The 17005-nt window shown below is 35.3% G+C and overlaps 1 protein-coding gene across 3 annotated transcripts in view; it reads left to right on the top strand.

The window, feature by feature from the left end:
* Pdcd4 (programmed cell death 4) overlaps positions 1 to 17005 on the top strand; it is a 35646-nt gene that overhangs the window by 8335 nt on the left and 10306 nt on the right. For 2 of the 3 annotated variants that reach the window (XM_026389183.2, XM_026389185.2), the window contains exons 1-5: positions 2809 to 2896; positions 6281 to 6385; positions 11672 to 11974; positions 13816 to 13910; positions 15629 to 15742. In XM_026389183.2, the coding sequence (XP_026244968.1) occupies positions 6343 to 6385; positions 11672 to 11974; positions 13816 to 13910; positions 15629 to 15742 (555 nt within the window). In that variant the 5' untranslated portion in view covers positions 2809 to 2896; positions 6281 to 6342. Of the gene's footprint in view, positions 1 to 2808; positions 2897 to 6280; positions 6386 to 11671; positions 11975 to 13815; positions 13911 to 15628; positions 15743 to 17005 lie in introns of those variants that run through there. The other variant, XM_026389184.2, reaches the window with a different exon arrangement.

The following is a 17005-nucleotide window of genomic DNA, read 5'->3' on the forward strand; positions in this document are numbered from 1 at the left end:
GGCTTTAGGCATTACCTATTCTAAGATAGAATAATGTCTTTTTCCAAGAACACAGCTGGATCAACTCTGTGCTTTTCACAGAATAGGCACACAATAAATATTTGTGGATTGACTTGGTAGGCCAAAATTCTTGGCAGTTGGACATTTTTCCACTTTCAGCTTGTTCTTTTTTTTTTTTTTTTATCCTTTTAAAAAATGTTTAGATACAAAGGCATAGGTGACCAGGGTTCTTCAATACAGCTGGAAGGAATGTTGGTCACAGTTGCTGTCATCTATGTTTCCCAAGCTGGTTTCTAAGTAAAACTAATTCTGGGTTATCTGAGGGAAAGAAGAAAAAGATTATGTGTTCAAATAAAATGTAAAACATTAAGTTTGCCAACCTGTCCCCCAAGAGTCTAAAGGTGCATAGTTTATTGAAGATACTGGGAAGAGTTGAAGGAAAGAAAGTTGTAAGTTTGTTGAAAGAGGTTCTTTCCAAGATTTTGGCCATGGAACAATCCCTCCCTCATTTTTTACATGATATCTACTAAGGCTCTGTTACAGTGCATAAAGGGAAAGAGTGTTTGGCTTGTTCGTGTGTGTGGGATCAAGGGTAGGAGATAGTTCTGTTTTTCACCTCTGAAGTTATTGATTTTGCCCCTAATTGTATTGCTTTGGGCATTTCACATTTGAGATAGAAATAATTCCCATTTCACAATAAAGAAACTCAAAAACTCTTTGAAGTTCCTTTGCAAATTAGGCAGATTGCTGGGGTTCAAATGCACACATTCGGAATTTCAAGGCTGTTTTCTGACTGTTCCTCCTGCATGCCTTTTCTTTTCCTCATTCTTTCTAGGTTGCTCTATTCTGAAGTAATGACCAGAACCTTAAACTGTGTCTCTGCTCTCCTGACTCAGCCACTGTCTCAGGCCAGATTTTCCTACTGTTTAATGGGCAGTATTTGAGTGGTGTGTTGGTCTCTCCAGATCCTAAATGCCTCCTCCCAGACCAGCTTTCTCCTTCTTGGACTTACACTTTTTTACCAGTCTCACCCTGCCTACATATCACCTTTAGTGCTATTATTTCTCTGCACGAAAAACATCCTTCACTAGTTTCTCATCACCTCTGGAGTGTCAGCCAAACATTCAAGGCCCCACGGGGTGACTTGAAGGCTTTCTGGCCACGTGTCTTCACACTCTTCCCAGTATGTACCCACATTTACTGCAACCCACTTGGATTACTCACTGCTCCATATGCTTCCCCATCTCCTTTATCATATCACCTTGAAATGCTCCTGTTCTTACTTCATCTCTGCCTGGTACGATCCTGTTCATGCCTCATGCCCTACCCTCAGTCTTTTTTTCCCCTCATGATTTACACGATCTGTTTTCCAGTCCTCCATGATTTCTCAAAGTACTGGAAGCACTGATCACATTTTACCTGGCATTATTTTATATGACTCCCTGTCCTAGCTCTTCTTCTTAACAGAATGTAACCTTGATGAGGACAAGATCTGTCTCACTCATTGTTGTGGTGCCCAAGAAAATACCTCATACACTTCCTGCACTCATGCAATGAATACACCTTGATATGAATTCACAAAAGTTCTCAGCAGTTGGTAGTCATCCCCATCTATTAGACAAGGGCCTCTGAATTAGCCTCATGAGTCATGTTCACATTTTAAAATCTGAGCTTCCCAGACACTCATTTTCTTTTATTGTTTTTACCATCATCTGCAGCCGGCTTTTCCTTCCCAGTCTCCTTTCCATTGAGAGACTCTTTTTTTTTTTTTTTTAACCAACGTTCTTTCTCCATATTTTTACTTCTCACTTGATTTTAGTTTTTGACCCTTTCCTTCTTCCTTCCTGCAAACAACCTTCTCTTAGCTCCTGCTAGGTGCTTCCATTTACTTGCTCGTGCTCATTTAGCACATTATTAAGCACCAGTGTCATAACCATGCTGTGTGGAGCAGATATCCTAAGATTTATTACATAAGACTAGGATATATTTGCCATTTTTAAAAGAGCATCCAAAACACTTTCCCCATTTTAACAAATTACTCCAAAAGAACTCATAAGGGAGTTCACATCTTTTTTGTCCATCATCTCAAGCATACTCATGATGTCTGGCATCCCACTTTGGGCCAGATAGTCAGGAAAAGGGGTTCTAATTTCAGTTTCCCCACTAACTTTCTGTAAGAACTTCAGCCCCTCTCAGGATCTCTGTTTCTGCACCAGTAAAATTCAGAATTGAGGTTCAATCAGTAATTCCCAAGGTATTTTCCAATGGTTGTGGGCATTCGCTGAGAGAAACGTAGGGGTGGGGGCTGCACATAGTAGGAGCCAAGGAGTAAGCAAGGGCCGCTGGGCGAAGGAACTGGAGAGGTTGGGGTTATTCCCCTGAGGTTGTCCAGAAATGGAGTCAGGGACCCTCAGGAAGTAAAGCCTTGGCTACAGCCAGTCTGGTGAACGCTTTGAGGAGGCAATGGGTGAGCTGGGTCAAGGAAGCCTCATCCTAGCTCCCCACCCCAGGCTCAACCCTTTTGCCCAGTTTTCATCCGGGCGCTGTCTCCCAACAACCCGAAGCTGGGACTACCCACTCGGTTCCCACTCCCTTAACTGCGAGGAGCCTAATGCGCAGGCGCCATTCTGCGCCCTCCCCACCCCCCAACTTTCCACGTTTCACTTCCCTCCCTTTTCCTCCTGGGCTCCAGCTCCGCCGCTGCGATTGGCTAGCGGACCTCTTAGTCTAGGCCAATAAACGCCGCTCTGTCGCCCCCGTGTTACTGGGTAGAACAAAACAAAAACAAACAGAGCGAGAGCGGCCAGAGACGCTCCGAGGCGGCGGCAGAGGCTGAGGAGCGGGGTCGGGGCCGGCGGACCGGGGACCTGGGCGAGCGGCGGCGGTGGCCCGAGGGGTCAGTACCGGTGGGCACGGCTCGCACGCTCGGGAAGACTGTGCTCTCTTCCCCTAATCCGGGTCCCTCCTCGGAGACCACCGCACGTTGGGAGGGGGAGGGGGCGTGGAGGCCGTGGCCGGGTCCTGGAGGGCGGGCGGGGGTCAGCCGCCTCCTCGAAATCTGCTGGAGGGGCGCCCCCCCCCCAACGCCTTGGCCTGCGGGGGGCCGGCGGTCTTCACTCCTCGAGGGCCCAGCCCGGACGCGGCGGCGCGGGCCCGCCCCCTCCTCACCTAGTGGGGCGCTCGCGGGCGGGCCGCCTCGTCAGGGAGCCCTCTCAGAGTTTTAATATTGGAGAAGAGATTGGAAGTGTTTCCCGCGAGACCGAAATCCTGTGAGGAAGGTCTTCGCCGTCCCCGCCCTCTGTCGTCTTCCCTCAGAGAAGCCCACAGTGCGGCGTTCCCAGCCCAGGCCCGGCACCTACGGGGACCAACGGGGCTGGGGGCCTTGGGGGTCCGGGCGCGCCAGCGGTGGGCCGCTGGGGCGTGGGGAGCCGAACACGTGCCCGCCACCCAGCCCTGCTCGGACTGCGCTGTCCCCTCCTCCGGCAAAGGGTCTCCTTAAGTTAAATATAGTCTCCCAGAAAAAGCCAGAGGGCAGGGGAGGCCCCTTTTGTCTGCTGAGTGTGTGGATGTGGTGCCGTAACATACACGGAGTTTTTTTGTGAGAGCTTAGAACTGTCTGTGGACGTCAGTGTCGCCCATCTCCCCCTGGCCCTGGTGCGAACTGGCTACGTAGCCAGCAACCGTAGGCTCTACGGATGATTAAAAATGCCCCTAGGTGTGCGGCGGGCCCAGAGCTTGCCACCTGTTTTTAACGTGAAATTTTTACTGGTGATTTTTAGTTTTGCAATTTTTTGTTAATGGGATACTATTTGAGAAGCCACCATACACGTTTTAAAAAGGAGGCCACAGCAGATATGTTCGAAATTTAATTATTGTTACGTATGCCCTTAATATTCCTTCTTTATAGGTTAATTTAATTCCTTAGTATCCCAGTAGGCGTCTTTTAATATAATTTGATTGGTTTGTCTCTAGTAGTAAATGTGAAGGGGAAAATAGGAATGCAAAAATAAGTGCTAGTTGGTTAATTTCTATGATGCTGTCTTTTGCATTATAGTGGTAGAATCCAGACCTTATAAATCCTTCTATCTGATTTTAAGTGCTGATAAGTATGACTGGAGCCTGGGAATGAAAACAAGTAATTTTCTAGTTGACATGTGCTCTAAACTTGACTTCCAAAAATCAGATAAATTTCAGGAATTACATTGGAGAAAAAACTATTCAATTTCAGCCTTAATGTTTTTTCCAACTTGTATGTCTTATTTTCTCATTGAAAATTAATTTTTATACATTAGTATGAATGAACTAGGGTTTAATTTTTTTTTTTTTACACATTCTGAAGTTGTGGGTAAGAATCTTTTAAGAATGTTAAATAGAAAAAAATCTACTTTGAAGAGTAAAAACGTGGAACATTTTTATCATTTATTTTTTATTATAAAGTGTTTTAATCTTTATCATTTAAACCACTTTCCTGCAACCAAATATGTGACTGAATTCTTGATTTCTTGATAAGATTATCATTGTTTAGAGACGACTTTTTTGTGATTACTTAAATAAAACAAATTTAGTTATAGATGATAGTCCTTACCTGATAATTTTCTTTGTCCAACTCAATACCTTCTGTATAATAGTTTAAAATAAGTTTTTTATTATTCAAAAAGCAGTATTTAAAATTTTGATTTAACAATAGAAGTCTATGCTTTTAATAAGCTTCTCTTTGTTAACTTTCAAAAAGAATCTTCCTGTAGAATATTATAAAATCTTGTACTGGATTTATAAGGTCTGGATTTCTAGTCTTGGTTATTCCGCTGAGCAGCTGTCTCTCCTTGGCCAATCACCTACCTTCTCTGAATCTGTTTAATTGTGTGCAGAGTGGAATACCTACCTTAAGGTTGTCCTGTGAGGTGCATGACAAAATGATGGAAAATCATTTTGAACTATAAAGGCTTTATAAGCTTTGGTATAATCACTTTCTTTCTAAGGTTCTGTAGGAAAAACTCTCAAAGATTTTATTTACATCAAGAATGAAAAAGACCTTTAAGTGTTACTTTAGTTTAAAAAAAAAAAAACAGGTCATATGACAAATGTAACACATTATCCCTTTCCTATAACATACTGAAATTAAACAGTGTGTGGCATTTTCAGCCATGGAAGGTACTAAATGTTTTTGGTTTGCAAATTATTTTTGTTCATATATCTGTATGAATCTCTATACATATTCATATTTTAAGATTAATTTTTCCTAAATCCAGAGTTGGTTGGAATTATAATGAAAGTGATTATGTAGAATCATGTCAGTTTATTCTGAGCAGACTTAGAGAATGATCTTGCCAGTTTCTTAATTTCTGAAGCAATATGATAGCATCTTAGCTTAAGGATTACCATAATAAGAAGTTTATAACTTTAGCATACTCTGTATTTGTATTGGTTTAACAAGTTAATAACCACTCCCCATTTTTTTGTTTTTGTTTTTTTTTTCTTTTTCTTTTTTTTTTTGAGAAAAGAGCTATGAACTTAACATTAACAAGTCCTAGTTTATATTGAGGAATTTAAAAGTCAGTTTCATCCCTGGAGGCATCATCTATCATTTTATCCTAAAGTGATAAATCTCATATTATATGAGAATTTTTTTCCATAATTAGTCATTTTCAGCAATTTTTGCATTTTATATCAAAAGATGAGCATACTGCTAGTGAAATTACTGTAAATCACTGGAAGAACTTATATCCAGCATCTATGACTTACACAGATATAACACTTGTGTACTTTAAGCCACTTTAAAAAAATATTTCCAGAGAGATTCTGAAATCTTAATTCAGTTATGACTTCTGGCAATATATTTTAAAATATATTTCCAAGAAATGAATTTTTATATTCTTTCTTTCTAATAGCGAGTATTATAAATAATACTTATAAGAAATTGGTAGAGAAATTGGCTTGAATGTGTGTGTGTGTGTGTGTGTGTGTATACACACACATATCAGATTTTTGGGCTTGGTATTAAAAGATTTGGGGTGTGTGTATGTCTTTAACTTGAAAAATACACATACAGAAAATAAATCTTTAATTCCAAGTTTAAAGGGTGTATTGGCATATGCTGAAATCTTGTGGTATTTTTATTAAACTTGTCAAGAAAACTGGAACCAGATGTTAATTAAGTTACACTTGCTGTCTTTGAAAGTGAAATCTTAAAAATAGAATTATCTTTTTTTACTGTGTGCTTAAATAAATTGAATTTGCCTAATTATATTAGTTTATAAAATGTTGATTTTTTTTAAAATAGATTCTAAAGGAAGACTTCCATTTGGTAATTTGTTTAATCAGTGCAAGTGAAATTAAGGAACAATGGATGTAGAAAATGAGCAGATACTGAATGTAAATCCCACAGGTGAGTAGTGTTTTGTGACAAGCATCAGACCATTCGATAGTAAAACTGTCTTTAAACACCAGCTTTTTCATGCTGTAAGAAAACAGGTTATATTATTTTTAAAATCAAGTTTTTGTTTATTAATATTTTCACATGGGGTTGTTAGTGATTTCTTCAACATAGACTTAGTTAGCATCTTTGATATCTTTCCTAACTATTTGTTTGAAATTGAAATTACTTGTGGTATTTTCCCATGGTACTTCAATAGCACATTAATACCATAAAAATAAACATGGTTTGTGGACTAGATGACTAAATGCTGAGTAAAATGTGTTTATTGTGTAGCTTTTAGAATTTTCTTCCCAAAGAGTTAATTAGGATTGTGCAATATGTTAATAGTCATATTAGTATATTTTAGATAATTATTTACTTAATAGTTTTATTAACATTGAAAGCTTTGTATTTTTCTGTATTCTAAAATATACTTCATGGTTAAATACTACAGCTTCATTTCTCCAATGACTTTTATTCACTATTGTATACAACTTTAGATTTTTTTGATCTTGATTTAAAGTAGGCTAGAAAATTATAGTTGAAAATTCACTCCAATAATTAGTGATTATTTCTGTGCTGCTAGATATAATAGGTAAGTAAATACTGGGCATGGTGGTGCATACCTGTATACCAGCAGCTCTGAAGGCTGAGGCAGGAAGATCACAAATTCAAGACCAGCCTCAGCAACTTAATGAGACCTTGTCTCAAAATTAAAAATAAAAAGGGCTGGGGTTGTGGCTTAGTGGTTAAGCACTCCTGGGTTTAATCCTCAGTACCAGGAAAAAAAAAGTGTTTCATACCTAGGCTTCTTTTCTGCACTATCCAGTACAATAACCACTAGCTATTTGTGGCTATTCTGAATTGAGATGAAGGAAAATCTCAATTTTTATATTGATTACATGTTCAAATTATATTATGGTTATATGAGATTGAATAAAACATAGTAAAATTAATTTTACCCATTTCACTTACTTTAAAAAAATTTGTTTTAGTTGTTGATGGACCTTTATTTATTTATTTATATGTGGTGCTGAGAATTGAACTCAATGCTTCACACATGCTAGGCAAGCACTCTACCACTGAGCCACAGCCCCAGCCACATCTCATTTACTTTTTAATGTGGCTACTAGAAAATTTAAAATGATGTGGCTTACATGCCATTTCTATGAGAAAGCACATCTCTGAGATTTATAATTTTTGTTTTCTTACTACAATAAGACATCATTATAACTCCTCTCCCCAGTACTAAGGGATTTATTCTTTAGTATTTGGGTAGGCATGAGACAGACTTTGCAGTAAATTCTTGCTATAGCATATAGTCCCAGTCAGACTAGTGTATTAATTCCAACTTCTACATTTACCAGTTTTGTTACTTTGAGGAAGTAGGTTATTTATATGACCTTCAGTTTCCTTATATATATAATTGGGTTATATACTTCTATAGGTTTATTTTTAGGATTAGTGGGATATGTATGTCAAGCATACAACACTTATTAGATATGTAAAGTACTCCTAAATTTGTTATTATAATTTTTCCACTCATTGTACACCTGAATTGGAAATGTGATATTCTGATACTTTGGACATATAAGTTGAAGTGGTTACTGCTGAAATGTCAGAGAATTCACAGAGAGGGAATTAGTACATGGTAGAAAACAATTTTGAAGTTATCACATTCTTTGTACTCAGTTTTTTTATCCTTTTAATTTTGATTTTCTTAAGTCAGATTAATAGTGATTTGATTTGCCCAAAATTTAGGTGAGTCTGAATTGAATAGCAAGATATTAAAAAAAGCAATTGATATAAACATGGGTTAAAAATAATAAGGTCAGGGGCTGGAGTTGTGGCCTAGTGGTAGAGTACTTGCTTAGCATATATGGGGAACTGGGTTCAATCCTCAGCATCACATAAAAATAAAATAAAGATATTGTGTCCACCTAAAACTAAAAAATAAATAAATTAAAAAATAATAAGGTCAAATTAAACTATTCCTAGAGAAAATACTGCTGCAGACACACAAACGTATTTAAAAAGGTGCTAAAATAGTTGGAGAAAGAAACTCATGGGAAATAGATATGTTTCAATTAAATATTTTAATATTTCAAGAGACAGTTTAACACCTTTTATTATACTTCTAAGACCTTTATCTTCTGGACTGTTTATAGTTTAATGTTAGCATAATGAAAGCAATATATTTCAAGTGATACTGTTTTTCTTAACCACCCATTCTTACTTGAAAACTCCATCTAATTTGTCTATGTCTGGTCTTTCTCCTTTCCTTTAATCTTCTGTTGATCTTCTCTACATTCACTCCTTTGTTCATCCTGTCTTTTTAGCTATCAGCACTGCTGTATTCTTGTTTTATGTTTTCTGTAGTTATAATCTTATGAAATTAAAAATGTGAGTTTGATTCCTGATCACAATCCTTTCCAGATAGGGTAACTTTTCAATAAAATATTACCTTCTGAAAAGCGAGGTTAAACTTCAATAACTTGTATATAGAGCTTTTTGAGGCTTTTAGACCATATATGTAAAATGACTGGCATAGAACCTGAAGTCTAGTGTGTACCAGGTAGAACCTGGTATCTCGTAGCTTAATGATAGTAACTGTAATGAAAAAAGAAGAAATGATAGTAGTGCTACTATTAAGATGATAAATTATTCTTGCTAGTTTAGTTATGATGATATCTCATTCATATCTTGTAACACTAGCTTCCCATGACAAAAACTTGTAAAGAATTATTTTACTCTTCCTAAATCCTGAATCTGTTCCACTTGAAAACTGTTTTTTTCAAAGTGTGACATTATTATTAACTCCAGTTACTACTATTAACCTTTTCCAATTAGCTTGTGACTGAATTACTGCAACATTTTCTTAGCTGGTCACCCCCTTTACATTTTATGTTTTTGTCTGCTATATTTTGATTTTTAAAAACTTAAAAAATTTTTTTTAGTTGTAGTTGGACACAGTACCTCTATTTTATTATTGATTGATTGATTGATTGGTGCTGAGGATTGAACCCAGGGCCTCACATGTGCTAGGCGAGTGCTCTACTACTGAGCCACCTATCTGATATATTTTGTATTCCTCCCTGAAATTGATAACCTGCACTCCTACCTATGATATCAAATCTAAGGTTTAATGATTTGAACGTGGGAGTAGTCAGCAGTGATAGTGTAAGGTAAGCAGGGGCAAGATCACAAATGACTTTAAATTACAATGTAAAGATTTTACATTTTATTTTAAGATAATGGGAAAACCTTTCAAAGGGTTTTCAGTGTGGGCATGTTTTGGACAATCAGTCTCTTCCATTTGGAGGCTCGTTGGAAGATGGAAAGCAGGAAGATTACTTATGAGACTAATGGGATAATTTGAATCCACTTAATGTTTTGTTTTTGTTTTTGTTTTTGCAGGGCGGGGGGTGTAGGGGTACTGGGGATTGGACTCGGGGGCACTCAATCACTGAGCTACATGCCTATCCCTATTTTGTATTTTATCCAGAGAAAGGGTCTCACTGAATTGCTTAGTGCCTCGCCATTACTGAGGCTGGCTTTGAACTCATGATCCTCCTGTCTCAGCCTCCTGAGCTGCAGGGATTATAGGCATGAGCCACCGTAACCTGCATGTTTTTGTTTCTTAATTACAACAGTGTTTATTATTAATTTTTAAACTTTTTGTCAGGAGTTTTAAGTGTGAACCTTTTCAGAATTTGATTAGAATTTTTAGTTTCAACATATCTTAAAACATTAAATCCCATGCACATAGATGTGATGCACTGTAGTTATAAGTAGGCATATTTAAAAACATTTAAGAACTGGGCATGGTGATGCACACCTGTAATTCCAGCTACTATGGGAAGTCTGGGTAGGAGGATTGCAAGTTCAGGGCCAGCCTGGGTAACATAATGGGACTCTGTCTCAAAATAAAAAGGGCTGGGGATGTAGCTCAGTGGCAGAGTGTTTGCCTAGCATGCATGTGGTTCTTGGTTCAGTCCCTAGTACTTTAATACAAAAAAAAAAAAAAAAAAAATTTTGAGTGATTCAGCTCTGACTTGAATTAACCATTGATGAACAAAACCAGCCCAGTGATAACTAATTCAATAGCTTTTCTGATTTAAAAAGTTTTCAGAGCAAAGCCAAATGTCTCCACATGATTTCTATGGGCTTTTGAGGTACCAGAATGAAGGATGATTTGCAAAGTGTTGGTAATAAATAGAAACACAGGTTAATCATGGTCATGACCTAGTTGGAAAAGCAAGACTGCTTCAAAAGAAATAACAAACTAATTTCCATGACGTGTTAAATGAACAGTGTGTGACTATTAGTGTAGCTGTGACTAGAGTTGTTATATGGAAGGAGTCGGATTGAGGTATATCCTAAAGAATTTTGATAACTGAAAGAGCAAGGGTGAAATTAAAAAGGGGATCATATAGAACTCCAAATCTGTTGCTCTCTTTTAGGGTATACTGTCCAAATTTGTTGCTCTCTTTTAGGGTATACTATCCATTTAAGCTGGAAGATTTCCAGAGTATGCAAAGTATAATAATATGAGTCAAATTTGGGGAGATAAATTAGACTTTGAGATGATGGATTTGAAAACAAACCTTATCTTGAAGGCAGTGGAACATCAACAGTTCAGCTCATAAATCACATATGATCACGTATTGGCCAAATGTCTTTCATTCTCTTTTGAGTTACTGATATTTCCTAACCCTAACAGGGTAACTGTACTTCATTATGGCATGTTTGGCAAGTCATTTTAACACTCTGAGCTTTAGTTTTCTCATTTGTATAAATGGTATAATAATTAACTGCCAAGTCTTGCGGGTAAACAACAAAGTATACAGTGAAATGCCTGACAAATAATAGACTTTCTGTAAATATTAATTTATCTCCTTTCTCTCAAGATTCTTCATCTTGTTATTTCAATTGCTTAACTCTCCTTGCTCACAAATGTCTGATTTTATGGTATTGATATTGATATAGATTTTATGATTAAACCTATGAGATAACATTTTAAGGACACCTTGTTAAAATCAATGCCTTAGTTTATTTTCCTTGATAATGGGAAAAGTAATCTTATTTGGTTGTCATTTATTAGATTGAGTCATAGGAAATTGCCAATTTTTGACTATTAACATACAGAAATGGTAATTTCATGAGGTTCACCCTTATCAAACTCAGGACCATACCTGGTAGAACAGTGGATATTTAAAACAATACTTAGTTTTCTTCATTTTTTTTCCTTTAAAGATCCTGATAATTTAAGTGACTCACTCTTTTCTGGTGATGAAGAAAATGCTGGTACTGAGGAAATAAAGAATGAAATAAATGGAAATTGGATTTCAGCATCCTCCATTAATGAAGCTAGAATTAATGCCAAAGCAAAGAGAAGGCTACGTAAAAACTCATCCCGGGACTCTGGCAGAGGTGATTCAGTCAGTGATAATGGAAGTGAAGCCCTTAGGGGTGGAGTAACTGTGCCAACCAGTCCAAAGGGGAGGTTGCTGGATAGACGATCTAGATCTGGGAAAGGAAGAGGACTACCAAAGAAAGGTTGGTATATACCACGTGCAAAGAAAAAATGGGAAAAAATTGTGTGGTTCTTGTCCTATGATTTCCTTGTTCTAGGAACGAGAGAAATTTAAACAGTAAGTTTTATGGTTTGTATATATCTTTGCATAGAACAATTTGAGGACCATCTCATTTTTTCTTTTGTTGATTATTTTTTTTTCTTGTTTGAGTACATTTAGTTTTCTCAAGCTGAACTGTTACTTCCAGCAAAATATGGTATATACTGATGTTTTTCAGTTATGAATTGTGCATTTACTGCTTTTGAAAGTAGTAGTCAGATTTACCATACCTCTTTTCTAATGAATTTTTATGTCCATTATTAAGAATAATAAATAGAAATTTAGTAACATCTGTACAAAATTTTAATGTTTTCATAGATATGGTTCTGTGTGATACTGTATCTCCAGTATCTGGAATAGTGACTAGCATTTAAAATGTGTTGAGTGAGGGGTCTTTTAGCTTCTGTCTTTAGTAAGATTTTGATACAATTCAGAGACTTGACTAACTTCTGAATGATTGCCACAGCTTTAATTTATAGCCTAATTATAATTTTGATTCTTTTCTGGTGATTAATAAAGTGCTTGGGCCAGGTGTGGTGGTTCATGCCTGTAATCCTGGGCAGGATGATCACCAGTTTGAGGCCAGTCTTAGAAATTTAGTGAGGCCCTGAGCAACTTGGTGAGACCCTGTCTCAAAAAAGGGCTGAGTATGTGGCTTAATGGTTAAGCGCCCCTGGGTTCAATCCCCAGTATCAAGAAAAATTAAAGTGCTTAGAATGAGAAAAAAAGAATGAAATATGGGGAAGTTGTGTTTCAGCATCTTCCATTAGTGAAACTAGAATTAATGCCAAGGCAAAAATATGACTATGGAAAAAAACAGTGTTCCTTGAGGGGAAAGAAGAAAAAAAGAGTTATAAAGGACAAAACATTCAGATAAACGGAAATTATAGTGTTTTGTTAGCAATTGCTTTTGCTTTTGAATACTTCTCCAATTATTGTTTGGATCAAAATGAAACCCAGTTTATCAGATTCTGGTTTACTTTGATGGTAAGGATTATACTCGAGGTACAAAATAAATTTCCAAAAAAGAAATATTGATGATGTTATAAGGGTTCTTAAATATATAGTATATTGGGCCTTATAAAAACATTCTAGTAAGTTAATGTGGAAAAAACATCTTAGAAAGGTGGAATTGTGAAATTCATACTGGTTGGTATATAGAAGAAAGAAATAGTTATTAGGCCTGTTTATGCCTAAATAGCAATTAATTATTTGTAACATTTTACTAATTGCAAAGTATAATACATACTTTTATATCTGGAGTATTTGATTTTAAACATTAGTAAGTGAGCATTGGTATTTCTCTATTAAATAAATAATTTTTCCCTTGTTGGGTTTTCTGGGCCATGTTTAATTGGTCCAACATATTGTTCTTTTTTGGACTTTAAGAAATGCCAAAATTTAGAGCTCAATTACCCTAAATAGCTATATACAAAGGTCCTTGGTATGGCTATTTTTCAGATCATGTTTTTCAATTTTGCTTTTATTTTAAAACATCTGCTTTTTAAGTTTTTACCTATATAACGTATTCAATTTGCTGTTTTAAGAAATAGTTTATAAAATATACACAATCCAATATTATTGAAAAAAGTGATCTAAATAAAAACTTTCAAATGTAATTTTCAACTTGAAAAATAAACTAGCATGAAATTAGAATAGTTTTTAAGCTATTACTTAACATTTGTACATTTAGAGTTATTTCAGATTTCAGCTAAAATTTATGAACTATTAACTTTTTCCTTTTTCAATTCTAAACTTTGTCAGGTGGTGCAGGAGGCAAAGGTGTCTGGGGTACACCTGGACAGGTATATGATGTGGAGGAGGTGGATGTGAAAGATCCTAACTATGATGATGACCAGGTATCAATGATTAACTTTTTAAAGATATTTAAAATTATTATAAATTTTTGACTTCTTGTTTGACGTTTACTCAGATTTGTCAAATGATATTGTATATATTTATATTTTATACTTGTAATATACTGCATATGTATCTAAGTCATATATTTGGTACTTCTCAAATTGCTAGGTTAATTTTAGTTTAGGAAACCCAGTTATCTCGTAGTAACATATAGATAATTCTTACTTGGTCTCTTTGACTCAAAAGAAGGTAGGGGCTGAGGCTATAGCTCAGTGGTAAACTGCTTGCCTCATGTGTGTGAGGCACTGGGTTCAATCCTCAGTACCACATAAAAATAAATAAAGATACTGTGCGTTCATCTACAACTAAATAAATATTTTTTTAAAAAGATAAAGATTTTCAAATTTACTTAGGATTATTAAATTCTCCATTTTCAATAAATTCTGTTGAGTTACTATAATTTCTATAGTATGATAATTGAGAAAATTCTAACTTTTTTTGAATATAAAAATTATAATTAGGCTTCTTTTTAATATTACTATTGAGGATGGTAATGATATAATAAATTTTGGGGACATATGATTTTTTTCCCCTAGGAATAATGCTGAGAATATAAATTTTAAATGGTTTTATAGAAAAATTTTAATGTATTTATCTTTTTAATGGAAAAATTCCACAAGTAGAGCAAATAGTGTGATGAATCTACTTGTATTCATCTCAGTTTCACCAGCATCAATAATTAACTTGCAGGCAGTCTTGTTTCATTCTTTATTTTCATTTACTCTTCCCCATCTGTTGCCTTCTCCTTTTACCATGTTCTGGATTATTTTGAAGTAAATAAGATATTATGATACAATTTTTAAAAATACTGTCTTTGTATAAGATAGGAGATGACGGTGAGGATTTTAAACAGGAAAACTTCAATATATGTTAGATTGTTTTTATTGTGTATTTGTATATATATACTTAACTAATAGTTGAACATGAAAATATTTCTAAAAGAATATGAAATATATATTTAAAACCAGTGGGATTTACATACTGTAAAATCTACTATTAGTCTTTCAAGTGTATTTTGTTAGACTAAAGCCAGTCACAAATTGCAAATAAATATTTCAGAGATTTTTTTTTTTAATAGGGGCAAGAAAAATGGTTTGGTAATGGGCATTAATCATAGCTCTTTTGAAATTTCAATTGAACAGTGCTTTTCCTTAGAGATTGTTCAGTCAGTACAATATTAATCTCTTTTAAACTTCTATACTTTAGACTTTTATAATATTAATCATGAAGGATTTGGTTCCTGATTTGTAAAAACTTGACAAATATTAGGATGTATTTATGAGGTACTACTTTAAAAGTAAAGTTTTAATGAAAATACAATGTGTGATAGGAAGCCATCTTCAAGAGTTTTGCTTATTGAAAAACTGGTTTTGAGAGTAATATAAAAAATTAATACAAGATATAGGGGTTGGGAGCAAATCATATATTTGCTATGGTGAGTGGTTCTAATCTGCATATTGGCTTATTGAATTCTGAGTGTATAAGAAAGGATGATGTGTGTATGCTATTTTTAGGTAATATGATCAAAGCAGGTAGCATGTCTTTATCTTGCCCTAAATGGGGATTACTAACCAGTGAAAGCATAAAGTTAAAATTTCAGTTTATCTGAATATTTTGTTCTTTAATTTATAACTTTTTTTCTCTTTTTTGTTCATAGGAGAACTGTGTTTATGAAACTGTAGTTTTGCCTTTGGATGAAAGGGCATTTGAGAAGACATTAACACCAATTATACAGGAATACTTTGAGCATGGAGATACTAATGAAGTTGCGGTAGGTTTAAAGTTGCAAGTATAATTTATTCAGTATAGCAGAGAAGACACTTATTATAAGCAAAACTTAACTAGAGCAATCTTGGATCACTGAATGTGCTTAAGCATTTCCTTTTGCACAAATAAATTTGTAACTGAGAATGGAATAAAATCTTGTTACATTAATAAATCAGTTCTTGTATATTTGGGATTTGACAAGATTTACATGCCATTTCCCTCCCCCAAAATGGCACTATACACTATTTTTTAAGTATATGTACATTTATAACACCTATTTTTATAATTTACAAAATACACTTTATCAATTTCAGGGCATTTATGGATCCTTTGGTATCTCATCAGGGACCTCAGTTAAGAATGCCTGACTTAGTTTCATTGTTTTGGCATTTATTTCAGTGTTCTGGATTTGGTTAAAATTTATCTTTGTGCTCTGTCCAAAAAACAAAGAACCACTGATGTAAAGATTTGCAAAGGAATGTACACAGCAGAAACAAAGAGAATAAAGTTAAGTAATTTTGAGCAATCTAGAAGTTAAGTAAAATTGGTTTCATCAGGATTACTGGATTAAGATACAATTGCAACTCTTGAGAAGACTTTTTATAATTTAGATTTCTTAAAATTGAGACTGGACTTTCTTGATTTGTTACCATGAGGTTTGGATTCTTTGGATTTGTAGGATTTCAATATAAAACAAATATTTTTTTTAGTGTATACCATGTGGAGGAATTTATGATAGGTTATTCCTACCCTTTTGAATCCCAGGAAGTGAAGGAAATGATATATACATACAGATTATTAAAATATAAGGTGAAACACTCTATTATAGAAGAAGAATGTTAAGGTCCTGTGAAGGCAGGTACTTAAAAATCTGTGAATACTATGATTAACTGAGTAGTGCTCTGAACAGAGTGTTGTGGAAGCATAAAATGGAGAGCAATGGAAGAAGTGATTCTAAGCCATCTGAAGCATGATTAGGTGTTTGCTAGATAAGTGTTTGAAGAGAAGAAAGTTTTTCAGTAAAGTGGACTATCATGTTCAAAAGCAATAAGTTGTTCAAAAGCAATAAGTTATGGAATAAGATAGGATGTAGGAAGAGATTACTAACTAGGACACTAGTTAGATGGTTGTGAATAATTCTGGCATTCTTCTGGTAGTAAACCATGATTTAACAATTCTAAGAAAACTCTGAGTAAAGAGGAAGGCATTCATAAGTAGTTGAGTTAGAATTTAACCTCTGGGGTCTTAGTACCTGTATTCCACTTCA

This window comes from Urocitellus parryii, chromosome 5 (assembly GCF_045843805.1).
Source record: "Urocitellus parryii isolate mUroPar1 chromosome 5, mUroPar1.hap1, whole genome shotgun sequence".
NCBI lineage: Eukaryota > Metazoa > Chordata > Mammalia > Rodentia > Sciuridae > Urocitellus > Urocitellus parryii.